This window comes from Phacochoerus africanus, chromosome 15 (genome assembly GCF_016906955.1).
Source record: "Phacochoerus africanus isolate WHEZ1 chromosome 15, ROS_Pafr_v1, whole genome shotgun sequence".
NCBI classification, from domain to species: domain Eukaryota; kingdom Metazoa; phylum Chordata; class Mammalia; order Artiodactyla; family Suidae; genus Phacochoerus; species Phacochoerus africanus.
The window spans coordinates 92,218,691-92,246,330 of NC_062558.1; the positions used below are offsets into that span (position 1 = coordinate 92,218,691).

At 50.4% G+C, this 27,640-nt stretch overlaps 1 protein-coding gene across 3 annotated transcripts; it reads left to right on the top strand.

Moving 5' to 3' along the window:
- CXCL12 (C-X-C motif chemokine ligand 12) lies at positions 1 to 27,640 on the top strand. Of its 3 annotated transcripts, none has more exons than XM_047760058.1 (4): positions 1 to 153; positions 4,331 to 4,448; positions 6,611 to 6,697; positions 11,945 to 15,234. In XM_047760058.1, exons 1-4 carry the CDS (start codon positions 93 to 95, stop codon positions 11,958 to 11,960), a joined length of 282 nt encoding a protein of 93 aa, XP_047616014.1. In that variant the 5' UTR covers positions 1 to 92; the 3' UTR covers positions 11,961 to 15,234. The 3 variants fall into 3 exon arrangements, with proteins under 3 accessions (XP_047616014.1, XP_047616012.1, XP_047616013.1); XM_047760056.1 differs by lacking the exon at positions 11,945 to 15,234 and adding an exon at positions 9,348 to 11,938 and having other exon boundaries at positions 2 to 153; XM_047760057.1 differs by lacking the exon at positions 11,945 to 15,234 and adding an exon at positions 27,367 to 27,640 and having other exon boundaries at positions 3 to 153.

Sequence of the window (27,640 nt, forward strand, 5' to 3'; positions counted from 1 at the left end):
CCCGGCGCGCGCCTCCTGCGGCCGCACTTTCACTCTCCGCTGCAGTGTCCCCAGTGTGTCCGGCCTCCGTCCGCTCGCCGCCTACCTGTGCCATGGGTGTCAAGGTCCTCGCCGTGCTGGCCCTCGTGCTGACCGCGCTCTGCCTCAGCGATGGTGAGTGGCCTCGGCGATCGAAGCGTGGGCAGGCGTGGGACTCCATGCCGGGCCGCGGCTTTCCTGTCCGTACCGGCGCAGTCCCGCGCGAACCTAATTCGCGCCGCTGTGCATCGGGGAAGTTGAGGCGGCCCACTTCTCGGGGCGCACTCCCTCGGCATGCTGGGTTCAAAAGCCGCGTCGTGGCACCCTTGGCGCTGAAACTTCGCGCCCTTCAGCCGGGCTTGGGTCCCGGAATTTGGAAGTAGCCGCCAGATCTGCGGCAAGCTGTAGAGCGAGGTCTGGCAGTATAACTTGGTGCCAGTGCGCCCAGGGCGCGTTTGGAGCCCGCGCTGGAGGAGGAAGGTGGGGAGCAGAGTCTCCAGCTTCGCGTTTCGGCCCACCTCCCCTTGACCGCCCACCTCCCAGTTAGTGGCTTCCCGCGCCCAGCTCGGTTTCCAGATCGAACGGGCTCAGAGGCCCCGCTATGCACCAGGCTGGGGATGCGATCCGCGGTTCGTGTTGGAGAGAGCGCTTTTCAAAGCCTATGTTGAATCGCGACGTGCTTGTGGCGGCGATGCGATCGGGTGCAGCTGCGTGGCGTCCTTTCCACGCACCCACATAAACGAGGCTTCGCGGGAGGGCGTTCTGAGCAGCTGTCGGGTGTGCGCCACCCGCCTGGCTGCGCTTCTGTACAGCTCCGTGGTCCGTAGCGACGCGGAGAACCTGGGCGCGTATCCAGGCACTACCTTCCCTGCCTCTTCCTGGGATCAGCCAGGAGGGGCCCGGGGGCCATCCGGGTCATGCGTGCGCCTACCCAGCCCCCCAAACACACCTGCAAACTGGCGCCTTTGTCACCAGCCAAGCAAGTGCTCTACCTCGGAGTGAATGCTGCCCTAAAGTTCCATCGCCAAGGCCTTAGGCCACTGGGAAAGGTGGTGTCCCGTTTCACAGCGAGAGGGAGAGAGCTTTTTTTTCCTTTTGAGGCTTAAGAGAAATCTCACTGTCCTGTTACAGGATACCACTGCTGCAAACCAAAATAAACTGTTGCCTCTGAACACACAAAACAAAACCATGTCAGCATGGGCAGGCCATGCTGAGTGTTCTTGGCTGAATGTTTCCAACAAATCCTGCAAAAGGGTGCAAGGGCACTGAGTGCTCCATGCAGCTAAGGTCTGTCTAGGGCTGGAGCTCCTGGATCAGTAGGCTAGGCTGGGCCTGAAAACCTCTGCTTCATTATAGGTGGCTGGTGGCTGACCACCCGGGAATTGTTTTTTAAAAGTATAGCATGTTGCTGATCAGTGTTGCCAAGGGACCACCAGCACCAAAGGCAATTTAGAATTTTTCTGTAAGCCGAAAAAGTTGACCTAGCCTGTGTCTTTACATTGCTTCCCCACCTCAAATCATGGGGAACACTCTGGCTTAGGTGTTAACAATTGAGTGGTTTGGGGAGAGGGGAGCTGCATCGTCCTGTTGTCAGAGGAAATGGTGCTTCCTCTAGCTGCCCCCATCCCTGGGGAACTACAGAAATGACTGGAATGCAGGGACCTAGGACCTTGAGTCCTGGGCACAGCTGACCTGGGGGGAGCACAGAAGGAGTGGGGACCACATTCACAGACTCCTCCTGACAACGGGAAGGGTTGGTTGCTTGCTTGTCTTTGTTGCCCTCTTGGCAGCTGGGTGGTCAGGTCTGGGTCCTGGGCTCCGAGGTGGTCTGGCTCTCTTTGCCTGCATAAACCAAAATGCACTTTGGAACCAGCTGGAGCCTTTGTGCTCATGCTGAGTTCCCTTGTCCTGGCTATGGCTCTGGCTCCTGCCCTCCCTTCCACCAAGTAGCTGGTTCCTTGGATGCCCTGGGCTTCCAGGGGTTAAACCCACGGTGGGGTGGGGTGGGGTGGAATCCCAGGCCTAGTTGGAGGGGCTGGGTCTGGCTTGGGGGCTTCTGTCTCTGCATTAGAGTGGAAGGACTGTTCCAGAGCCAACTTCAGCAGATGCCACACTCACCAGAAGCCAAGTTCACCCAGACCCTGGGTAACATCTGGGCCAGTCAAGCCTCTTGCCTATACACAGAGTTATATCCAAAACAGTTGGAAAAGTGAGAAACATTGGCAAAAAGCTGGCAGGAAGGGCACCAGTTGGACACAGCACCTAGCTCTCTTGGTAAGAACACTTGGGCTCTGTCCCTTTAAAAAAACCTGTTGAAATTCTCCACTTGACAGGCAGGCAACTGGGTCCTGGGAGCAGGAATAAAAATTGCCTTTGAAGGAAATGGATAATCCCGGGGGTGGAGAGGAGAGAGGAGAAAGAGAGAAAGCTTGTGTTTTGAGCTCAGAATGGGCTCTGATTTCTGGCCTGATCTCCGCTGCTTGGTTAATGGAGTCAGAACAGCTTCTCAGAGACTCTGGAGAGGAGGAGCCCCCACCCACCACAGCACTGCCCTCAGCAGCTGTTGGCACATGCACCTTCCAGCTTGCTGCTCTGGGATTAGGACCAGTCCTGCCTCACCACCGGGCTGCATATTCCAGTCCTGCTCAGCTTGGAAGGACCCCTGAGAATTCCCGGGAAGCCTAGAGAGAGGACACTGAGAGGGGAGATTTCTGCTCTTCCTTAACCCAGGCTGCCCAGCCCCCAGCTCTGAGTCCCTTTTCGCAGGTGATCTGGTTACAGGGCAGTACTGGTTTCCCCTGCAGGGACCCAGTGCAGCAGCTGCTAAAAGCCAGGCCCGGCAGAGACTTTCTGGACTCAGCCCAGGTGTAAAGCTGAAGGCTGCGCCAGGCTCTCCAGGGTCATGAGTTCCTGAGCACCTTGAAGCCAGGCTTTCTCCTTCCTAGTTTTTAGGGAGTCCAGGTTGTCCTGAGGGGCCATGTAGTCTGCTTTCCCCCTGACTTGATGGCTAAATAGACCTGCTGTACCCAAGGCCATGACACCCCTCAACTGAATTCAGTCTGTAGAAAAGAAAATTAAGTCCTTCGCTCACAGATTCCTTCTGCTTCTTTGTTTCTTTCACCCCAAAGTACAGAACTTCAGAACCACTGGGAGATCTGTAAACAGGCAAATTTAAAACAAACAAACAAAAAACCCCCTGGACTAAATATTCTCAGACATACATTTAATCCCTGATGAAAGGATCCACAAATTCAAATAATTTGGGGTATTAAGTAAGGGTTGGATAAAAATCTGCAGAGAATGCGCATGTATGTACACACACACACACACACACACACACACACACACACCCCTCAGGGGTTGCAACTCTAGACCTACGGAGTGAGCTGTGGGTTCCTCAGGAGCCCTTTGCTAATTTACACTAATGAGTGTCAATTATGGCATTTTGCAAATTGGTGAATTGGCAAACAAAGCTGTAATCCGACCCAGGAGGGAGGCTGTAGCATCTCTGTACAGGCCTTGGAACCACATCTGCCTCCAGCCCTGGAAGTGCAGGGCGAAGGTGGGCCCTCGCCTGCCCTCTGGGGATTCCCAGGTAGGAAGCCAAGGGGGGATTCTTTTGTGGTAGCCTGGGCGTAAGGTAAATGTGAGGAGAGGAGACTGCAGGTGGGGGAGGGCAGCATTCCCAGCATTCCCTGGGGAGCTGACCTGGCTCCTGGGAAGGGGGGAGGGCAGGGAGAGAGCAAGCCTAGCAACCCAGCCCTGCACCTCCTCCCATTTCCCCAGTCCCCAAATGGGGAGTCTTTCTCAGTTGGCCCTGGGAGAGTTTAATTTACAAAGAACTAGGAACCTCAGCACCTTGGACTGAAACAGTTCTTTGCTGTGATTTTCTCTTAGTGGGTTAATGTTCCAGCATTGTCACTGCTGTGGTGCGGGTTTGATCCCTGGCCTGAGAACTTCCACATCCATAGGCTCAGCCAACAACAAAACAAAAAAAAAGCCCCTTTATCTTGAGACACCTGAGCAGGGGGGTGCTCTTATATTAACTTCCCTTCCCTCCCAGGGCCCAGCTCTCCTGAGGTCCTTCTGACCTCTTGCCCTCTAGAAGCTGAGCCTGAGCCCACTCGGAACTCACTGTGCTGCACAAGGAAAAGGTCTTGGCCAGGATGCACCCATGACTCCTCCCACTGCTCCCCATCCTACCATCATTCCACCCTCTGACCCCTTGGCTGCAGACCCAGACCCACTTGTATCTGCACGGCGTGGCAGGATAATAATAAGCTGATGCCTGGTTCTTGTTAACCTCTTCTAGAGAAACCGGTCAGCCTGAGCTACAGATGCCCTTGCCGATTCTTTGAGAGCCACGTTGCCAGAGCCAACATCAAGCATCTCAAGATCCTCAACACTCCGAACTGTGCCCTTCAGATCGTGTAAGTTGTTACATCTAACGGGCATGGGGATGTCTAACCTGCAGATTTGTTCCAGCTAGAGAAATGACATGTGCCAAGTGTCTGGGCCTGAACTTGACTTAATTAGAGGCAGCTGATATTACCACCAGGCAGGGGTTTCAAAAGCCACTCTTATCCTTGGTGCCCTAACCTTCAGTCCTGTGCTTACACAGGCCCTTGTCTCTTCTTTCCAAGCTTCTTCCTTTTTGTGCAAGAGCTGGGAGCACATTCGGATGTGCCCTTAGACTGGAGAAACATGGTCTCCACTAGAATTTCTTTTTGCTGAAATATAGCAAATTAGCCAGCTCTTTGCTAGTAACAGTTCTGTCCATCCTGCCAATTTCAGGGCTTTGGGGCCCTAATTTAATCCCTCATCAGATAGCACAAACTCATAAGACCCAAATTCAGTTGAAGTCGTCATTAAACCTTCATGAAACTCAAGGTTAACATCTCACTTAACTGCATTTTCTAAAACACAGCACACAGATGTTTAGTTTTGCTGGTGTCAATGGCAGCTGCTAACATTTGATATCATTCATGTTGGAAATGAGACACACCAAAATCACACATACATGAGACACAGAGATCTCTCCTGAGTGCAAGAGGCTGGGCCACAGGCAGGAAGGAGCCACACTTGGCCATCCATTGCCATCCAGTGCCTGCACAGTGTCCCCATGCTTGCTGGCCACGAGCTCAGTCATGTGTCTAGATGCTGGGGAGGTAAGACTCAGGGTCTCATGGGCAGAGCTCATCTCCTGAAAAGGCCCAGCAGGATGGGGACAGAGCAGTTGGAACAAAAGCTACCTGACAGCTTTCTACCCTACACCAACTGGTTTTAGGTTTGATTTTCTTTGTCTTTTTTCCTAGCCTTGGCTGCCTTAAATGTGTTTGTCATTTACAATATGTTTTAGGGCACAAGAAGATGAATGCTCTTTTTTTTTCAATTTTTTTTACTTATAATAAAATACTCTCTCCTTTGAGAGGTGTTTAAGTCAACTAGCATCAGCCTCCTTTGCTGATTAGCTCCCTTGCCCAGAGAATCCACCTTGAGGTTGAAGCCCACTAGCTCAGGTCTGCCCCAGGTCTGTCTGGGCAGACACAGCATTAACAAACAGTGGTACCCAGACTTGGACCTCCATCCACCTTGCTTCCAGCCATGCCTCTCTGTACAGCTCATTGGCTTAACAGGCAGGCTGTGTGAAGAGTCCCGTGGGTGTACCCCTGCCACCGTACCGGCTGCAGTTGTCCTCACAGACCCTGAGTGGCTGGGCAATGGTGTCCTCAGGCTGCTTGAGATTACCTGGGACCCAGAGGGATCCAGAGAGAAATCCAGGTCCTCCTCCAGGAGGTTTCAGGGAGGGTGGCTGAGTGGAGATGAGAAGCAGGAGGAAAGTGCAGTAGGAACTTTCAGAAAACATGAAACCATGATCATTCAGTGAACTTACAAAAATCTCTCTGGAAACTGTTTGCTGGCAAACTACCTACACTATTTCTCTCCCTCTTCCCTGCCCCACTGGCCCCTGCACTGTCCCTGCCCCCACTGCCCTCGCCCTTCTCCCCATCCCCCAGACTAGCACCATATCTTTCTGTAGGTCTCCTCCTTCCAGACTGACTTCTAAGTCTGTTTGAAATGTACTGTCAAGATGACCCATCGAAATAAAAATCTGCTTCTGCCACCCTCCAGTTGAAAGTCTCCACAAGTTCCCATAAATAAATATAATTGCAGATCAGGGCCCACTTCCTTGTCCCTTACATCTGGCCACAGACTTCTGGAAAGTCCTGTCTTCCAAATTCCTCCACAACAGCTGTGACCCCCTTTGGCATATTTGTTCTTGCTTTTTCCTCCCCCTTGACTTGTCCAGCTCCTACTTATCCTTCAAAAGCCATCACAAAGTTTCCCTCTGTGAATTCTCCCTGGACCCCTTATACACTTTTGTCACTTCCCAGTATCTCTGGGGCAAAACTGGCAGCACAGCCTGCATCATCTCCCCAGCACACCTGGGGTTCCTTCTGAACCTGAGCCTGCCAAGCGGGGCACCCAGCTCCAGCAGGGTCCCAATCCGGGTGTTGGATGAGCAGATGGTCAGGCCATAGCCATGCTCCCTTCCGTTCAGCTGCACACCGTGGCCTCTTCTGTTTTGCAGGGCACGGCTGAAGAGCAACAATAGACAAGTGTGCATTGACCCAAAATTGAAGTGGATTCAGGAATACCTGGAGAAAGCTTTAAACAAGTAAGCACAACCACCAAAAAAGGACTTTCCACTAGACCCACTTGAGGAAAGCTAAACCAGTATGAGAGATGAAAGGGCACAGGTGTGGGGGAGGAAGGCCTGAATGGTGAGGTCTGGGTGTGCCTGGGGGGCAGCACATTGACTGGGGATGGGCGTGAGGCTTGCCCAGCATGTAGACAACTGCATTTATAGCATATGGTACAGTATCACAGTGTGTATTCATCCATGCCTCGTACCCTTCACATTGGCTGTTTTATAACTGGGGTTTTTCTAAGAAATTGTATCATCGCAACAGCATCTCCTACCAGTCAGTTCCCTCATGATCATCACAATCATCATCATTCTCATTATCCTTTTTGAAATCGATGATTACTTCAAGATCTGTATTTGGTTTGTTTTGGAGATTCTCCTCCTCTCCCATGGGGAGTCTGAGCACAGTCAGGTGATGGCCAAGCAGGGAGCTCAGAAAAACATCCTTCCTCCAGAGACTGAGGCTGGGAGGAAGGCTATGGGTGGCCCTTGCAGGGGGCGCCCCTCCTGAATTGACAGCGCAGGTACTGACCAGTGCTAGGGAATGGCCATGACATTCACCTCCTCTTCCAAGCTCAGTGATTGGATGGGCAGGCTCCCTGTAGAACCGCCATCACTGGGGACTGTGCTCAGAGACCCTCTCCGGGTCCTTCCCAGCCTCTCCCTGCCTCTCAGAGCATGCTTTCATCTTGCTTCTGCCTCTCCGTTTCTGTATGCACCCGGTTGGGGGAGGGTGAACGCAGGGCTCCCACCCTGAGGCGCCCTCTTCCCGTTGCCCACCCCTCCCCCGCAGGCCCTCTGTGAGATCCTTCTCAGGCCTCCTCCAGAATGGAGCTGGCCCTCTCTTGGGGGTATGAGATCACATCTCCGCCTTTCCATGAAAGACAGTCTTTGCAGAATCAAATGCAATTTTTCAATCTGAGAGCTCGCTTTGAGGAATTTGGTTACTGTGACTGCCTCTGAAGCCTATGTATGCCACGGAGGTTCTCTACACTCTGAGGTTTCTGAAATCAGAAGTGAAAAAACAGATGAATAAATGAGCCTCCTGCCACTAACCCCTCCTCCTGAAGCCACAACACGGTTTCAGGTTCCAATCAGAAATGCTGGCAAGATGAAATTCCCATGCATAAATGTGATCCACAGATGGGCCTGGTGGTATTTGTAACTTTTTGCAAGGCATTTTTTTATATATATTTTCGTGCACAGTTTTTTAATGTTTCTTTAGTAAACAAATGTATTTCAGAATATATTTATAGTCAAACAATTCATATCTTTGAAGTGGAGCCATATGAACGTCAGTAGGTTACATTTCTCTATTATGGTAAACTACTGGCAATTTGTAAAGAAATATATATAACATATCAGTGTGATTGCAGCTTTTTAATGTTAGCCACAGTGTATTTTTTCACTTGTACTAAAATTGTATCAAATGTGACATTATATGCACTAGCAATAAAATGCTAATTGTTTCATGGTATAAGCCTCCTACTGTATGTGGGAATTTATTTACCCGAGATAAAAATCCATTAGTTGTCAGACCTGGGGCTCACACACATTTCTGGAATGTACGAAGATAAGCTGGCCTGCTGGTCAGGTGCCTTGCATCCCTTCTGCCAAATTCAGGTGCGAGTGACAGCTCCTGGGCCTTGCTCTGGAGCAGATTAGATCTGCCACTCAAGCTTTTGTGTCTTTTTTTTTTTTTTAATCCAATGGAAGCAGTGGTGCTAGTTTTCTGAAGAATAATATTTGACTCACTAATTCCTCTTCCCCTTCCTCCTCCTTGGTTCTCCTAACATCCCCATGTAATCTCCAGAGACTCAACTCTCATAATATCCAACTTTCACATTTTCCCATGTAAAAATCCCATAATTCCAGCCCATGGTTAATATCAAGCTTTCTCAAGAACAGGTGGCCTTACCCCATAAATCATTAAATACCATTCAGCTTGAATCATTTTAATGTGACAGTCAAGAGCCAATTGCTCTAATAAAATTGCTCTAATAAAATTCTGCTAACCAGCTCTCTCCGTTGCTCTCCAGAACAATCCCAGTCATTCCCAGGGGTGTCCACGGGCATCCAGAAAGGAGAAGGTGGGATCTACTCCCTTCTTTCTCTTCTCCTGGATGGCCGCCGGAACCTTGGGCCTCCAACCTCCAAAGCATTTATTCGATTTTAAGTGCAGAGATTTTTAAGATAAAAGCAGAGTTCAGCTCTGTGCTGAGATGGAGAAAAGCCCTAGGAGAGTAGGTTGGGGTGAGATAGAAGACCGGGTCCAGCCTGGCCCTGGGTGTGCCTTCACACCCTTTTAGATATGAGGTCCTTGTCTCTGCTAGAAGCCTCAGGCAATGGCAGGAACCAGGGTCAAGTTGGCACATTGGCAGCTGCTCTAACCAGTTCACGGGTATCCATGTTCTGGAAGCCTGTCTAAAATTTTTTGTTATGGGGGGAAATGTCTCATTTATTTTAATGAAGTAGTGACAGTGCTTTGCCCAGGGGCCTCCAGGCCTGAGACTAAAGACAGGGTGAAACAAATACACGGGCCAGTTTTAAATCTTGTGCAGACTGAGACAGACTCTTGTTTATTTCAACAGTATTAATGGTTCTACTAATTTTATCTAAGGGGGCGCAGAGAAGAAAAAGTGGGGAAAAAAGAAAAGATAGGAAAAAAGAAGCGACAGAAGAAGAGAAAGGCTGCTCAGAAAAGGAAAAACTAGTTATCTGCCACCTCGAGATGGACCACAGTGCACTCTGCTCTTGTCTCTCCCGGCGCTTTGTAAATTTGCTCTAACCCTCCTCCAGGGCAGAACCCCCCCCCTGCCCCCGGGGCGGGCTTGCAGACTTCACGGGGGAGCAGTGCTTTGCCTCTCCTGGGGCCACACTGGCTCCTGTGTTTATGTGGTTTTCAGGGCCCTTTCTGATCTGCTAAGTTAAGAAAGTAGTTGTGCAGAGATTGGGGTTGAGGTGTGTGACATGGAGCTTGTGTGCTCAGGACTCTATCCAGAACAGCCTGGGGCTCCAGAATAGCCTGGGGATCCATCTAATGTGGTCCAGGGTCTCTTTGCAGCATCACCCTGGGCTGCTAAGCCTCTCACCCTGCCCTCCCCTCCCTTTCTGGGAAGGGCCATGACCACAAAGAGCTCATACAGCTCCACACATTTAGAATCTGCACTCCCATCTGAGGTGAGTGTGTGGCTGCCAGGCCTATGCACTGAGCAGTCTGCTAGCCCAGGGGCAGGAGTATCAGCCAATCTCAGGGGCATGTCCTACCCTCTCATTTGCCACTGCCAGTGCTGCCCAGCACTGCCTTTTGCAGGGCAGGGCTGGCTGTGGCCATGCCCTTTGCAGGTGATAACTGACACCTTTCCCCAAGTGCCTGTTGCCTGGCCCTCCACCACTCTGCCTCCCATGCTAGGAATTCTCCAGCCGTCCCCTCCCGGGGCCTGAGGGCTGTGTGAGCAGCTCCACCTCTGAGCACAGGTGGGCTTCTGCAGACCACGTGGGGGGAGCAGGTGGCAGCTCTGCATTCCCAGAGAGCGGCCGTGGAAATGCTTCTCAGGGAACCTCTCTGCAAGGCAATTCACTTTGTAGATTCTTTAAATGGTCCCAGGGGTCTCTGATGCAGAGATGCTGTGTGAAGGGGCTGCAGCTCTGGGGACTCAGCCTGTCCCCACCCCCCTTCTGCCTGACGCAGTGTGATTAGCTTCTGGGACACAGCTGCCTCAGCCCTCACAGCCCCCCAACACACATACATACACAGATTTATGGCTGAGAGTACTTGCCAAGCGTCTCTAATTTGGACAGTAAGGTGGGGGACCATGTGGGAGAGCAAGGCCCTGATTTCAGTGGTGCTTTGAAAAGGGACACCTCGAATAACTACTCTTCTTCCCCTCCCCCTGTCACACATGGACATACACACTCGCCTGCACCTCAGACCCCCTGGTTATAATTTCAGTACATGGATCCAGAAAGATGACATGGGTGGAGGATGGAGCAGATGGATTTCAGGAGAAGAAATCGCAGAGTCCTTGCCTGGGTCACGGATCCCTGTGTCCTCCTCATGCTTTAATACACTCCTCTGTAATCACAGCCTAGGGAATTGGAGAAGTGTCCCCCTAGGCCACTGTAGCCAAAGACTTTCTACGTCCCATTGTCATTCCCTTTATCTGGCTGACTCCCCAGGCCTGTGCCCCTCCCACCAGCCCAGGGATGGCAGCCTGCTCCCAGGTGCCTGGCTGCCCACCTACCTCATCCTGCCCTTGGTGCCTCTGAAGGCCTCTGGCTGGTTGCTGGGCTGCCTAGGGCTTCATTCCTTTCTGTGGAAGCCAACAGCCTCTCTGGTCTGCGAGACCATGGGCTGGGTAGCACTATTCTTACAAAAGCACCTGCAGAGGATCAGACCTGTGGCCCCGAGCTCCCTGTCTCTTCCGCACTGCAGGAATAGTACAGCTCTGTGCCAAAGAGGGTGACAGATCTGTGCTGGAAGAGCTGTTTGCCCTGTAACAACCGTGGGTCAAGCTATTGCTTCCCTGAGGTGACAAACTGCTTTCTGCACTGCTCAGGGAGGCAGCATCACCCCCACTCTCCATCCTGGCAGAGCGCAGGCTGCTGTGGGGACTCAGAGAGTTGGCCTCACGTTAAGAAACATAGGCAAGCCCCTGTTTGTCTTTACATGACTCCATTGGCCCTGGGGCCTCACTGTATCTGACTAGCGGGCACAGCCTCAGCCCTGCTGAAGACAAGGTCACCGTGGAAGAGCTGGAGAGCGGGACTGAAGTTCGGTTGTGAGTTGAAAATAACTAAACAGCGTTCACGTGACTGCTGAGGTGCCCATGCGTGGTCCCAGTGCTGCCCTTCCAGGGTGCCCAACTCCGGGACCACTGTGCACGCCACCCACAAGTCCCGGGGCTGGGCCCATGTGAGTCCTGGCCTCATTATCTCTGCTGGGCCAAGGCATTGTGCCTCATCCTGTCGTGTGACCACTGTGCCACGCCATCCGTGCTCTCGTTCGTCCGCCCACCCTGTGCTTGCTGCGGCCACCTCCCTCTCCCCTTCCCGCCTCCCATCCATCCTTTGCTTCAGCCATGCTGTCTCTTTCACTCCGTCCACCTCCTCAGGGCTTCGGAAGGGGGATGCACCACTGCGATCTGGAAATCAGGCGTGCCCCCGGCCTGTGCGGGAACCCGCCTTAATGGTGTCTCCCTCTGTTCTTGTTAACAGGAGGTTCAAGATGTGAGAGGCGCAGGTTGGGTCAGACGCCTGAGGAAACCTTACAGTAGGAGCCCAGGTCTGAAACCAGTGTTAGGAAGGGCCTAGAGCTGCCCCTTGCACCCAGGCAGGGCCAAATACATTGCCAAAGGCCTTGTCTTGCACAGTTTGCCTTACTTTCATCATTTGATTATGTAGCCAAATATATGGTGTTTATTTCTCATTTAGTTTGATTATCCAGTGTCACTGGCGACAGATAGGAACATAGACTAAGGCCATTATTTTACTTGCTTTGTTATAATATCTTTCGCACGGAACCCTTCATCTGGCCAGAGGTTCCTGAGTTTTGTGTCTGTCTGAGCTGTGCAGGCTGGGACCCCAGAACTCCAGATTGATGGAGCCTTGCCCGCATCACCATGTCCAGGGTGGAGAGCCACTGGGAGGTGTCAGCACCAGTCAGCATGGGCAGACCCTAGTGGAGGCTGCCCTGTGCAAGGGGTGGGAGGGGGATAGGTTCCAGGGGGCCAGGCAGGAGCTTCACCCTTTCTCAGGGTGAGAGCTAGGGTCAGCCTCTCTGGTGAGCAAGGCAGAGCCCCCCGAACTGAGGCAGGCAGAAGTGTGAGGCTAGGGTAGAGTGAGATGCAGCCCTCGTCCTGAGCTCTCCTCTGCATCCCATCACGTCCTTCCCATCATTCTCTCTCTCATCCATCGTCATGTGTATCCAAGACTGTCTCCATGATCCCGGAAAAGGACTCTCTCAAGACCAAAGCTTTACTTTAAACTGGGCACCAAGAAGCAAATCAAAATGTCTCGTGTTACCCAGTCCTGAAAACACTGTGCACATCTGTGTCTTGTTTGAAATATTGTCCGTTGTCCAATCCTTTGTTTTTGTTCAAAATCAATGTCCTTGGTGCATGTGCTGTCAGTTCCTGAGATGCAAAGGCTGAGAAGGAGGAGATGCCCCCACCCCCAGTGCCTTTGACCAGGTTTCTGATTAGAGCTGTGATCCTTTGGCGTGGAACCTTGGTCACAAAGCCATGGGGGTATCAACAGAGCCCAAGGGAATTCGGTTTGCAGCAGTATGGACCTCCGAGGATGCAGTCCCTCAAGACTTCTATAATTATTGGTATCACAGAATTACAGAGAGTTTTGTTTTCCTGGTGTCAGCACTGTTTGGGGAATATCAAGTAAAGAATTTTCTACTTTTTTTGGGGGGGGGGGGTTGAAAGCCCGATCCATAAAAGAATCAATCCTGGATGTGAAGATTCATTCCCAATTAAAATCTAACCTCACCTTTTTCACCACTTGACAATCCCATGGCCTCTCACCTTGCACAATGGCACTATCATCCTGTGCTTCCAGGATGTTTAGAAAAGGATGCACTGGTTGGGAAAGTAGCTTAAAATTAAATCCTGACATTTAGGGTGTTTTCCCTTTACTGAGAACAGTGGCTTTCAAACATTTTAAAATTTTTACTTTCTGAAAAGGTCGGCACTGGAGGGGTTTTTGCTTCTTTTGCTTTTCATTTGGTCTTATTAATACTTTTCCCCTCTGGTTAAGATTCCGGTAATTTTTTTTAAATTAAGAAAGTAGGAAAACAAAAAAAGAAAAAGAAGGGCAAAACAGGAAAATGTATCCATTGACATGCAGAAAGTATATTCTAGTAAAATATACTAGGATAACTAAATAACATGCAGAAAGTATATTCTAGTAAAATGATCTGAAATTATAGGTGTTCTTAGATTTAATAACCTTTGGGTTATCAGTAACATGTGTTAAGCATTTCCATAAATATTCCTTTAAATTGGATCTTCATGGCAGACGGCAAATCCATCAACCACAAACTCACATCCTCAAACCAGCTTTGTTATATTGAAAAAAAAAAAAGCAAAAACTCACATCCTCAAACCAGCTTTGTTATATTCAAAAAAAAAAAAAAAAGACTATGGAGGGACATTATAAGAGATACAGAACTGGTTGCAAAACCCTCTTTTGAAATTAACCTGTCACTACAGAGCTCCTGAATTATCCATGAAATGATGGAATTTTCAGCGGGAGGGTCATTTTCCAAGTAATCGAAGATATTTTAAAATCTCAAGGAAAATTTGAAAGCATCTTCCCCTGGAACCCATGAACCAGAGCCATTCAACCTCTTTCTCCAATTAAATTCACAGGGCCCTAAATCTTGACCACAATTAAGGAAAGAATAATTTCTGTTTCTCCCCCTAGGGGGAAAAATAGATAAAAGGAGAAACTGCAGTGAAAATGATTTGTGTGACAATTCCTCTACTTGCAATCTGCTTCTAGTGGAGACTGACCAGCTAAAGTAAATATGCATTTAAATAGTCCATTTGCAAAGGAAAAGGCTCTCCTGATCTCCCTTTGCTTTCAAAATACAAGTCCAGTGCAAGATTTTGATTAGGGGTCACCCAGCTCTTCCTCCTGGTCCAGTGCTGCCTCTACCTGACCTTCCCTTGAGCTACCTGTAGCCCCTAGGGTGGTCCTCCACCACCAGCCTTTGCATCAGGACCCAGGCAGGGAAGACTCCAGACTGAGTCTGAATCTGTGCCTCGTGTTGTTTGCACTGTTCTTTGTCCCGCTCCGGCCAGGTGCTGAGACCCCAGCGAGGAGGCTCAGGAAGAGGCCCTTTGCTTATCTGCCTGTCCTCCAGAGGAAGGAGGGTCAGCTTTGAGCAGAGGGCCTGAGTAGCAAAAGGTTGCAGTCCCTCCATTGTGAAGTCCAAGAACTGCCAAGCCTTTTCATTGGCTCCTTTTTGACCTCTCCCTTCTGACTGTTGCCTGGCATTAGCACTGTGGGATATTTGACTGCCAGTGCATTGCCTTTCCCAGGTGGTGGAGCCTTTTGTAGCTGGATGAGAAGTGTGGGGGGGTCTTGATCCCTCTACACATCTCCCCTGCCCCATTCCAAGGGAGCCCCAGCCTGGGGACACGTTCCCTAGAAACCTTCAAGTTCCCTAAGGAGATCACTGACATTGCCAAGTTGAAAATTCCCACACAGAACTTGTTATTCTGCAACCTCGCTGGACTCTCAGTCTCTGAGCAGTGATGGGTTCAGTGTTAAATGTGAGAAATACTGTATTTTGTATTGTTTAAATTGCATCTCCCACATAATGTGAAAATGGTCCAGGAGAAGGCAGCTTCCTGTATGCAGTGTGCTTTTTTTTTTTTTTTTTAACAAGTAACAACTCCTTTTGAGAAACAATTTCTACTTTGAAGTCATATCAATGAAAAAGATGTATATGCACTTATAATTTTCCTAATAAAGACATGTATTCAAACGTAGCGCCAACGGTTTGAAATTAGTGTTACCATTTGGAACTCTCCATCCTTGGTTTTTCTTCCTCAAATCCAGCACAGAGGGTTTATATAATCCTAGCTGCAACAGTTAGTGGAAAACAGGCCTTTGTAATCACACTCATCGAAGGCCAGAATTCTGGGGGCATAACTGCCTCTCCTGGCCTGCATCCTTAGCAGAGGGAAAGGTACTTCCTTTTCTCTGAATGTCCTTAGTTCTGATGGAATCCCTTCTTAAAGGCAAGCCAGCCTTCTACTCCAGAGGGGTGGTTTTGCCCAAGGGCCTGGGTGTTTACCTGTCAGCTCTGTGGAAGGAAACCTCCACTCTGTACTTCTCCGGCTTAGCAGATGGCATGGCCAAGGACTCAGCACCCTTTGTATTTTCTGTCCTGTGGCTGATTCAGCCAGCACTGCCCTGGACCCTGGGAATAGGGGCTGAGCCCTCTGGACAGGATACTGACCTCATAGAGGTCAGCCTTCACTTTCTACCCCATTCTCTCATCCACAGCCAACCCCGCTGGAAAGGAGAGGCCAGCACGAAAGACCCAAATGCTCGAGTCCAGACTGTTCTGTCTTCCAGACCCTCTTGCGCATTGGCCTAGACATGCGCATGTCGCTACGTGCTCAGTACCATCAGCTTATTTACTGGGTGGCTGCCATGTGGTTACTAAGTTGCAGATGGGCTGGAAGAAGAAGGGTTGGGGAGGCCACCGCAAGAAGCACTGTGGTGTCCTGGGACAGGTGTGGGAGTGAGGACTGGCAGACCAGTGCTTGAATCCTGGTCTTATCTCTGCTCACTCTGATTTCAGACACGTCTGAGTCGCAGGCTCCCATATAAACACTGGAGCTTAGTATCACTGAGAGTTGCGAGGTTTGGCTGGGGTAGAGTATGTGTGGAAGCCATTTCGCTTCCTCCCTCCCTCTGCTGTTTCCTGTGGTCAGCAGCACAGCGCTAGAGTAAGATCTTACCTGCCTCTGCTTAGCCCCTCTGCAAAGCTCTGATACCAGCTGGAGCTACAAGTGACCTTAAGAGTTTACCTTCTCCCTCTTCACTGACAGATGGGGAGAAGCCTGAGGGTTGGATCTTGTAGGTGCCCTGATGCCCATGCACTGCTAAGTTCCAGAACACTCCACCACTATCCTACCACCAGGACTCACAACCTCACCTCGGGGTTAATTCTCCAGAAGGATGTTGACTTTTCCAAATGACATTGCATTAAAAAAAAAAAAAAAAGTCTATGGCCTACCGTGCTTTACACAGCGGATGGCCCTCATTCAGCCAGCCACCAACAGCTGCCACGCCAGGCTGGGGACTGGGTGGTACACCTACTGTGGTGAGCAAGCCCGCCTGTCCCTTGATTTCAATGAGCCTGCAGTCTGGGGAGCCTGACTTGTGGTTAAGTGAGCCTCTTGTTAAAGTGTGGTGCGGGTAGATCAGGGTATAGCCAGGGGTTAGGGAAGGCCCTGAAAACAAGTGCTGAAGCTGTGACCTGAGAGAAGTAGATTATTTGGGGGGATCTGTTGATCCAGGGAGACTGCCATTGTGGGCCATGGGGCATCCCACTGTGAGTTAGAAATGGGAGCTTATTCTGCCAGGACAGAGGCGCAGCTCCCATGGGGAGCTCGGCATGAGGGCAGAGAGAGCTGGATTCCAGCCCCCTCGCTTCCCTTGCTGCACCCTTGTGTAGGGCACAAACTACAAAAGTAGCTGGAAAGGGCTGGGCCCCCCATGAGGATGGGGTTTCCACAGCTTGGAAGCATGATGAAGGGATGCCCTTTGCACAGCAATTGGGTGGTTGGATACCTAGCCTGGGTTGCCTGGTCCAGTCTTCTGTCCCAGGAGTGCAGAGCTGTGATTCAGACCTCATGAGGTTCTTTGGCTTTCTCTGTGCCTAAAACTGAGAACCTTGTTCTCAGGAGTGTAGGTAGCTGGAGACAGAGAAGCAGAGGGAGCTACAGCTGGATGTAACATGTTCAAAGGGAGAAGGGGGGTGAGAGAGCAGGTGGCTCTAGATGGAAGTGAGATGTGGCTGGGGAGGTCCAGCCACACTCCCTGCCCTTGGGTTCCATGTGTTCCAAATAAATCCCCCTTGAGAGCTAGAATGAGGATTTCTGCTAATTACACCCAAATTACCATCACTAGAAGCAATTATGTCAAGTGGGCAAGGTAGGCAGGGAGCCTTGAGGCTCTGTCCTTCAGCTGGCACTTGCATAAGGAATACCCTAGTCCTTCTCCAAACTCCTCAGGGTCTTGTCTGAGCCTTCTCCCTGAAGTCAGCTTGAACTCCAAGGAAAGAGCATTCAGGCCTGTACCTGCTACTCAATTAATGTTGATGAGGAGTTCCCATTGTGGCACAGCGGAGATGAATCTGACTAGTATCCATGAGGATGTGGGGTCAATCAGTCCCTGGCCCTGCTCAGTGAATTATGGATCCATCATTACTATGATCTGTGGTATAGTTGTAGACGTGGCTCAGATTCTGCATTGCTGTGGCTCTAGCCTAGGCCGCCTCTGGCAGCTGGAGCTCCCTAACCTGGGAACGTCCATGTGCCATGAGTGTGGCCCTAAAAAGCAAAAAAAAAAAAAGGTTATTAAAGACCCAGAGTCATCCCCCAAGCCTCTGTACCCAGATTCTATTTAGGACCTAGATACTCTCCCTCCCTGAAGGCACTCACCAGCACCAAACCAACCTGCCCAACATAACGTCAGCCTGCGGAGAGCTCCAGCCCAGCCCCAGCTGTGTGGAGGGGAGACTGAGGTCCACCCATAGGCTGTGTATCCAATGAGAAGAACAAAGTGGACAATGGATTCTTGAGAGCAGTCCATCCCCAGGCAACCCCTGTAGGCTCTGTGATGTGTGTTTGGGACGGAGGAGCTTTGTTCTCTGTGCTTTGAAGAATCCTCATCATGGTGGGTGGTTAACAAACATTTGATGTGTGAGCTGATGTCCCCAAGTTGCGGAGCATCAACAGACCCTAGCGGCAGCCTCCAGGGCAAGCCACACCCAAGCCCTCCAGTCTTACCTGGGACTGGAGCTAACCTCAAATTCCAGGGAGTTTGCGCTGCTACATTTCTAGGAGTTAACACTCATTTTAGAGCAAATTAGTTACAATTACCTCTTGGCCCATGAAACCAAACAGAAACAAAGCAGAGTGTAGACTCAGACGGAAGCGGGTAGAGTGGCAAGGTGTGCTTAGGGACTGGGCTGCATGGGAGGAGCCCTAGATTTTGGAGTGAAAGCAAGTGGCTGTGAATTGCTGTATGACCCTTCCCCAGTTAAATCTAACTCAGTCCACACCGTGCCTGCCTGCACCTCTGTGGCTGAATGGAGCTCAGAGAAAAAAATATATCCCCACTGCCTGGTCTCTCTAAATTCCTGTTGCTTAGCAGAAGTGAGTCCTTAGAGCAGCAGGGATGCTGGTTCACTTACCCCGTCCCATTTGCTCCTCCTTCTCCTCCATGCTTATACCACACTTTCTTCTCTCTTTCAATCTTCATCCCCCTCTCCCTCTGTACTCTCAGCTGATGGTCTGGCTTTTATGTTAGAATAAAAGGAAGAAGTAAAGGAGGGAATTTCCTTGAGCTTCCCCTCTGATCCACGGCCTGTGCTCTCTATACTGACTGTCACCACTTTCACCTGGAAGTGGAGCCCAGGGCCTCTTAGCTGCAAAAGGACATCTCTCGTGACCTCCCTGTCTCCTGCACCATAAATCTTTCACTGTCTCCATCAACATGCCAACATGCTCTAATAGCTCCCATGGAGAGAAAAGCCAAGCAAAAGTAAAAGCAGCCTCTATGCTGTATGTTCTACCCCTATGTCCCCCTACAGCTTCTGCAGTATTTGTTTCTCATCACATAAAAGTCCTCAGAAGAGTTGCCTTATTTCCCACGAGTACCTCCTTGCCTATGCTCCCTCAATTCCTTCCTGAACCCACTCCAAGTAGAACTTTGACCCTTGCACTCACTGCACTAGAGCTGCTCTTTGTCCAGGGGACCACAGAGCCCTGTTGGGAAACCAAATGGTCAGTTATCACTTCTCTGCTTCCTCAGTCTCTGAGCATAACTGGACATCACAGATCATCATCTTGGAAACACATTTTCTGGCTGGCTCTCAGGAGACCACTCCTGACTATCTCTTCAGCTTCATGCCTGCTCGTGTCTCTTTGCTGTTTCCCCCTCATCCTCCAGACATCACCTAGACAAAAACACCCTGGGACTCAGTCTTCAGATGCTCTTCTTAAGACCAGGTGAACTCACTCTCTCGATGGCCTTGAACACCATGTCAAGGCTAGGGAATTCAGCAACCTCTTTCTTGGACTCCCACCTTATAAATTCAGCTTCTCCTATGAAATTTACCATATGAAAAATGAAACTCCTAATTTCCACTTTCCCTCAACCTTCTCATCCCCAAATCTGCAGATAACTCCATTCCTTCCAATTGTTCAGGCCAAAGCCTTCAGTTATCTTGGACTTACTGTATTATCTTACAACGTTCAGCTAAGCCATTAACAAACCCAATTAGTTACCATCAAACTATGTCCAGAACCCAGTCAGCTCTCATGTTACCACCTTGATCCAAGCCACATCTGTATCCTACTTGAATCCCTACACTATCCCCCTAGCTGGTGGCCATCATGCCCTACAGTGACCTCTCAATAGCAGCAAGTGTGGCCTGTCACAGTGTCTGCCAATGTCACTCCTACTCAGACCTTCCAATGGCCAATAGAATTTTACACCTACGGGCCCCTGTCCTCTCTTCGACTTTACCCCTCTCGACTTTACCCCTCTCTACTCCAGCCAAACCCGCCTCCTCTCCCTGGACCAGGCCAGGACTGCCCCTGGCAGAGGACTTTTGCACTTGGTGGTCTCTGCCTATAAACCACATGGTTTCTCCTCCCTTCCTTCCATCTCTGATCACCATCACCTTGTCAGAAAAGCGTTGGCAGACATCCTGTGCAGCAGCCCCTCGCTGACACACGCCCCAGCGGCCACTTTATCTTGCATGTTCCCCTCACAGCACCGCCTGCCCTATTTACTTGCTTGCTGAATGCCTCCCCACAGGGGTTAATACCACGTAGGAAGAGAGGGGCTTGGTCTGTTTCACCAATTAATTACTCTTTGTGGCTGATACATAGAAGGTACTAAAAAATATTATTTGAATGACTGCCTGATAAATCAACAGGATGGTAACACATCTGACCCTTTCTTTGCTCATCTCTAAAATAAAGCTAGCAATGCTCACCTCACAAGGTTGTGCATTCAGTTGTGCACCCGAGGGTACACTGGTCACTCATCATTTGGACCCAACTTCATCTCACTCTGATGTCCATACATCCGTGGTCACACACATGTCACTTCTCTGGAATCCCCTGTGATTGACTCTTCCCCCAGAGTCCCTACGGTGTGAAAAACTATCGTAGTTCTTTCCCTTTGAGTCCAAATTAAAGAATCATCCCTTTCCCCAGATGTGCCTCCTCTTGAGTGTTCCTCCCCTCTGTGGGGACCCGCGTGCACTCCCTCTGCAGACACAGAGGTGGTCGGTGCTGGGCTGGGGTCCAGTAAGGTTGGGCTCTGCAGCCGGGGGAGGGGGGGAATGGGGGGAAAGATGGCCACAGCCAGCGCAGGATGAGATCTGGGGATGAGATCTCCTCTGCTGGTGTTTCATCACAGGCCTAACTTGGGGCAGTGGATGGCTGGCCAGACCTTAGGACACAGCCAGGGCCCTGGAGGAACACGATTCCAGTGATAGCAAGCAGAAAAGAACAATCAGCAGGGATCAGCTACAGGAAACCAAGGCTTTGTCCTTCCACAAATGGACATAAGTGGGAAGTGGCAGACTGGAGGGATTCCAAACTCCAGAGCCCTGGGGACTCCCTGCCCCACATCTAGGGTTCCCCATGCCTCTCCTGCTGCCTTGCCCAGGTGGAGTCCTCAATGTGCCTGGGTGGTGCTGGCTTGGCCAAAACAGATGCTGGTAGCCATACCTGGGAGGGATGGCCGATCCTCTGGGGAGGAGGTGAGGCGAGGAGCCGAGAGCTAAGGAAGGGTCAGTGGTGGCGAGGACTGGGTACCAAGCTCTGTACTGCAGGTATGGAGGTTGCTCAAGGGAAGGCGTGACCGGTCTTGGTCATTCTGGAAGGCCCCAGATGCAGCCACGGGCTCCCACCTTGTCCCAGCCTCTTCCCAGGCATTTTTCTCAATGTGGGAATATCAGCTCAGGTCACATGGGCTTGTAGGCCATGAGGAAGCAACCATTCTGGACATTCCTGAGCTTTGGGGGGTGGCTGACCTTCTGGCCACTGTGGGAACCCCCAGTGCCATGCCTGGGCCTCCACACCTGGGAACAAGGCTGCCCAGAGACCAGCTCCTTCCAGTTCTTCCCCTGACAGATCACCTGCCCAGCCAGGGGTGTGGCCGCCCCCTGCTCAGGAGGCCAAGGGGAGCTGTAGGCTAATGCATTCACTCTGCATTTCCTTAAGAGGACAGGACAGAGTTCCCAGGGGAGACAAACAAACACCTTAGTCAGGTGCTTTCCATCCTGCTGACACTTCTCAAGCAGACTGTACTTGCCAGGCCCGCTGCAATACTTTCTAAGCACAGGCTTCTAGTCTGCCCCACAGTCCCATGAGAGACCAGCTCATTCCCGTGTGAGAGCCATTGGCACTGAGGTATAAGATGGTCACAGAACCTTGACATGTCAGACCCAGGACACAGGGAGGCCAGATCTGATCCTAGGACGTTTGGCTCCCAGGCCCTAGATGACCCATCCTTGCAGTTTGCAAAACAGCACCCCAGGCAGAGGTGGTGGGCAGTGGCTGTTGGGCTTCAGATCTGGTTCTCCCTTGTGTGGCCCAAGGGTGTGTCCAGACCTTAAATGCAAGTCTATTTAGAAGAAATGCTGAGCAAATTCTGGCTAGATTTGATTGGTTTCATAAAAGCCTAACAAAAATTCTTATGTTTCTAAAATCAGAATACATTTACAATTACAGTCTACAGCAAATAGCTACTTTATTTTTCTTTCCTAAAGAACTGTAGGCTTTTCTAGAATAACAAAATCATAACTAACCCACAAAATACTTTCCCAGCAGTTGCCAAGGCCCATGCTCTCAGGTGGCAGGAGGGCGGGAGCCAAATCCCCACCATTGGGCCTTTTCAGTTCCAAAGGTGTGGAGCTCATGCAGCCCCTGCTGACTTCTCCCAGCCTGGTCTGCACCCAGGAAGCCACAAGGAGCTAGTGCCTGGAGCCTGAGTCCCAGAAAGGGGCAGCCTTGAACTTTAAGATTCCCAAAGAGGGAAACTGTAGGATAGGACATAGTCCCCTGGGCAACCAAGGGTGTCAGTGATGCCATTCAGATGCCAGAGCAGAGGCTGATAAAGAGTAACAAGCATAATAATGACAAGAACAATGCCCGCTAAGTCTCCCCACATGCTGATTATGTGCCAGACTCAGGACTGGTTGCTCCAGATCTATGACTTCATCCGCCTGGAGATGGAGCGACTTGCTCAGGGCCACCCAGAAGCAGAGGCAGACACGGACCAGATCCATCACATTCTTTGAGTAGTATGGGTTTGAGGGCTAGTGATGGGAGCTTTGAGGCTAAGGTGCCAGGGGGTGTGGTATTGAATTGGGGTTTCCCTCTCTGACTTTGCCCCTCAAACCCTGCAAACATGAGGCTCTGTTGTTTCTCATGGCTGCCTCCTTCTCCTCCATCTAGAATCAAATCTCTTTCTTGGTGAAGTCCCAGATGCTCTTGGTGACCACTGTCCCCTCAACTGTCTCTGCTGACGTTGTTCCTTTGCCAGAGGCCAGGCTTGAACAAAGGGTAGAAGCCCCCTTATTTGGGCTTTTTCCCCAGGCTTGTCTCCCAGTGCATCCTTGCTGGAGTGACCCGGGTTTTCTGAAGTATCCAGGGCAGGGCATTCTCATGAAGCCGGGGTTTAGGAATTTGTGGGCTTAGTCTCTGTCCTTGACCTTAGGGTGCACAGGTCCACAGTACACCCACCTGGGGCTTCCTTTCCCTTTCCCATCCCCAGGCAGCTCTCTGTTTGTAGTCTCAGACCCATCCTCAGGGCCCCCTCACTCCTAGCTCAGCCCTCCTCTAAGATTTCCCACTCATCCCGGGCTTTAGGCCCTGTTCCCTGGGTCTACCCTCAAGAGTCACCAGTTCTGCCTAATTCCATGGAAAAGTCCAGCTCCTAAGCCTTCACATTGGGGCCACTACTCACTTATTGCAAGAAATTTAATTACATGTGAACAGAATATTTTAATGAACACAGGAGGTTATGTCATTGCCATGGGCTGCAGCTCCCTGACCTGCAGGGTTGGGACACCCAAGCTCTGGGCCGGACCCAGGAGCCTCCCATCCCTGTGAGTTTTCAGCACACAGGGCACCTCTAAAAATCACATTTGCTCCTTTACCTGTGAACAGAAAATCTTTCATCTGGATTTTACCATTTCTTAATTTGGCTGAGGGCTCACAAACCACGGATTGCCACCGCCCTGAACATATATGTTCTCTGGAGTTCAAATGCCCAATTTTAGCCCTTCATCCCCAACTATTCCAGCTTCAGACATTTTATTTCACCAGCTGTCCTGCCAGGGGACCCCAGCACCACCTCTTGCCAGTGTGACAAAGATGGACTCCTTCTCAGAGCAGCCAGATGGCCTCCTATCCAAAATAAATAAATAAATAAATAAATAAATAAATAAATAAATAAATAAATAAAACAATCAAAAACAGTTTTCAAGTAAAATAAGACAGAGCCCTCCACTGGGACCCCTCAACCTCAGCCACTCCCCCCCCAACCTGGTCCCCACACAGAGGTGGCTTAGAAGGATACAAAGAAATGCCCAAGGCAGCTGGGAAACAGCTTGCATCTCCTCTTCTCCCAGTGCACACTGTGGGCTGTTTTATAGGAACCAGACCAAAGGGGGACAAGGCTGTGAGGTTTCCAGCAATGAAATGCATCTTCCCCATTGTTTTTGTTCTCTTGCTCACACCATTCGCATCAAAGTGAAACAAAACAAGACAGAAAAGGGCATCTTCAGCAGGTTTGGCCTTGGGAATTGTGGCAGGAACTAAAGACGCTTATGTGAAAGCCCATCTCAGGGACCCAGCCAACCCAAACTGCACAAGTCAGGGAGCTGCGGCCAGCCTTTGGCAACAACTCCAGCCTGATTTGTGACTCTGGGTGTGTCCGGAAAGTTTAGGGCCGGGGAAGACAGGTTCTCGGACCTTTGTACTTCCCAGCATCCAGGAAGGGAGCAAAGAGGCTACTTGAGTCCCTGACTGTGATGAGTGGAGATCATACATGATGCGGAAAGACGTGCAGAGATTTAAGAAGAGTCTGAAGGAAAAAACCACACACACAAAAGTTGTAATGGATGAAAGGAAAACAATTTATAAAATAATATTAGACATTTAATTTTAAACGATGTGAGGAAAGCCTTTGTAATGGTCTTGAATGCTTTAGGATTTTGGATTCAATGTCTTTCTTCACTGAAGAATGGCAAGTCTCTCAAAGGTAGCAACGTGTTGGATTCTGGAGCAGAAAGAGCAGCTTCACCTTGCTTTGGGGTTCCCATGTGTCCTCAATAAAATGTGAACTCATTGTAGGCACTAAATAAAAATGCTCTTCCTGGGAGTTCCCACTGTGGCACAGTGGGTTAAGAATCTGACTGCAGCCGTTCCAGTCACTGTGGAGGCACAGGTTTGATCCCCGGCTCTAGCATAGTGGGTTAAGGGTCTAGTGTTGCTGCAGCCTTTGGCGCAGGTTGAGGCTGTGGCTTGGATTCAGTCCCTAGCCTTGGAACTTCCACATGCTGTGAGTCCAGCTATTTACAAACAAACAAACAAACAAACAAAAAAGTACTCTCCCTGGATCTTACCACTCCTTCACTTGAAACCTTCTGAGAACTTCCCACAACTCCCTATCCATCCCCACTAACCCTCTCCATCCTCAATCATACATCTCACTCCTGCCTTGTCCAGGGTCCTCAAATGCATGTTTCTTTTGCTCGAGGCCTCCCCCCAGACCTTCCATCCCATGGCTCTATGTATTCTTCAGCTGGACCTCCCCTCCACCAAGATGCCTCTCTGATAACCACTTCTGCTCCACCCAATTTCCCCCAAACCCCACAGATCTCTGCATCACGTCCATTTCCTTGGTCACATATGTCTGTGTCTGTGGTCTGTCCTCCTCTTCCCCTCTGTGCCAGCTCCACCAGGCACTCTCACACCACAGCCCAGCCGTCCCTGCTAGGATGCCCTCCAAGGGCAGCTGGCAACCTTGCCTCTCTGGAAGTCTTCTCCCCTCACAGAGCCAAGTCCAAGTTTGTTTACCTTCTCTTTAGCCAAAGGCTAACTTCCTACTCTCCCAAGAAGGAAGGCAGTAAAACTGTCACCTGTTAACCATTTACAAAGCAGTACCTCTTTCATTGCTGTTGCTTACAATGCCCTGAGGAGTTTGCATTGGTCAAACTAGCATAATTCTAATAACATGGCAAGCTAATATTTCTCTAAACACTTTCATGCAGTTACATTTGCAACATAGGTTAATATATTAACATAAAATATAGTATTCATTTTGCTTCAAAAATAATTTAGTTTATTTTTTAATTTTTTTTGTCTTTTCTAGGGCCGCACCCACAGCATATGAAAGTTCCCAGGCTAGGGGTCTAACCAGATCTTTAGCCACAACCACAGCAACGCAGGATCTGGGCCACATCTGTGAACTGCACCACAGCTCATGGCAATGCTGGATCCTTAACCCACTGAAAGAGGCCAGGGATCGAACCTGCAACCTCATGGTTCCTAGTCAGATTCATTAAGCACTGAGCCATGACGGGAACTCCAATTTAGCTCAGCAAGTTTACCGTGGAACACTATAAGTCCCCAAGACTACAGACTGAAGCATTAGAAAAAAATGGAATATACTATTTTTAACATACTTGTACAAAAAACCCTAGACAGATGATTTGCTTGCAAGTATCTTTCTTGTTTAAGCAAATTTTTTTTTGGTCAGTAAATGTTTAGACAGAAGATTATCACCCTAACCCATTTTCAGGGAGTAGATGAAAAAAAAAAAAAAAGAGAAGACAAATCCAAGACGACTTAATGAAAGAAATGCAGGAAAGCAAAGGGATATGAAAAGCAGACCTAGAGGCAGCAGAGACCTGGGGGAAGGCCCAGGTCAGGGGCTCAGCCTGAGCCACAAGGACAATGATTCCCAGGCTGTGAGCAGCGAAATCAGAGTCTGGGGATGGGATCCAGGCAGTAGTACTTTTTCTGGCTCTGCAGGTAACCTCAAGGTGGAAATCACTGCCCTGGACCAGAGGCGCTCAAATTCGAGAGATGATCGGAATTGCCCTGGTGTTTCTTAGGACACAGTCTTCTTGGCTGCATCCCCAGAATTTCTGATAGCAGGTGGCCCCTAAGGGGTGCATTTCTCACAGGGCCCGGAGGATATGAAGCTGCAGATCCAGGCCACAGGATGACAGCGAGCCTATGCTCTGGACCTGGGACAAAGCTGTAGGGATTGTTGAAAAACTAATTCAAACTCAAACTCTCTACTAGCTTCCTGCAGCCCTCTGGACTGCCATGCCTCATTACACCTGCCCTTGCCGCCGCCCTGCCAGCCTGCACGGGGAGCTTTCCATGCACGTGGAGAGAGAGTGGCACATGGAGGTGGGAGGGGTGTCCAGCAGTGGAGGAGGGGGGACTTGTCCCTGAGCCTTGTGGGGGTGGGTGTCCTTCCCATCTGCTGCTCCCAGCCCTGGGCATCGTCTCCCTCTGCTTCTCAGCCATCTCTGTGGACCCAGCCTCCGTGTCACTGCTTCCTCTTACTCCTCCTTAACACTTCTGTTAATTAACCTTAACATTCGATCAATGGGGTTCTCTGAGTGTATGTGGCAGACCTCACTCTACTCACTCAGTTTCCTGCAGAACTTGAGGGCAGCAGGCTGCAGGAGCTTCAGTTGGGAGGAAAAACCCAGGATTAGTAAGTGTCCTGGGGACTCCGATCCTAAGACGGTGTTTAAAGACATCGCCACCAGCAGAGGTTATTTGATGGGATGGGACTCTGGGGGACTGTGTGGAATGTCTTCTGTCACCCTCCAGACCCAGTCCCACTCTTTCGGGCCTGACCTCTGCCCTGGGAAGCAGCCTGGCCAGCACTACTGTCGGCATCACCAGCAGGAGCTGAGGACGGCGAGATGTTTATTTCCTGGAACCTTCTGCTGAGGGAAGGTTAGCACTCTGTCCAGGGCTGCTCCCTGACTTTGTATCTGGTGAATGCTCCCTCCCTGCTCCCTTCTCCAAGGGAGGTGCCTCTATGTTCTGTCTGCACGTTTGTGAGGAGTCCCTTTATTAAACTCTTCGGAAATGACCCTAA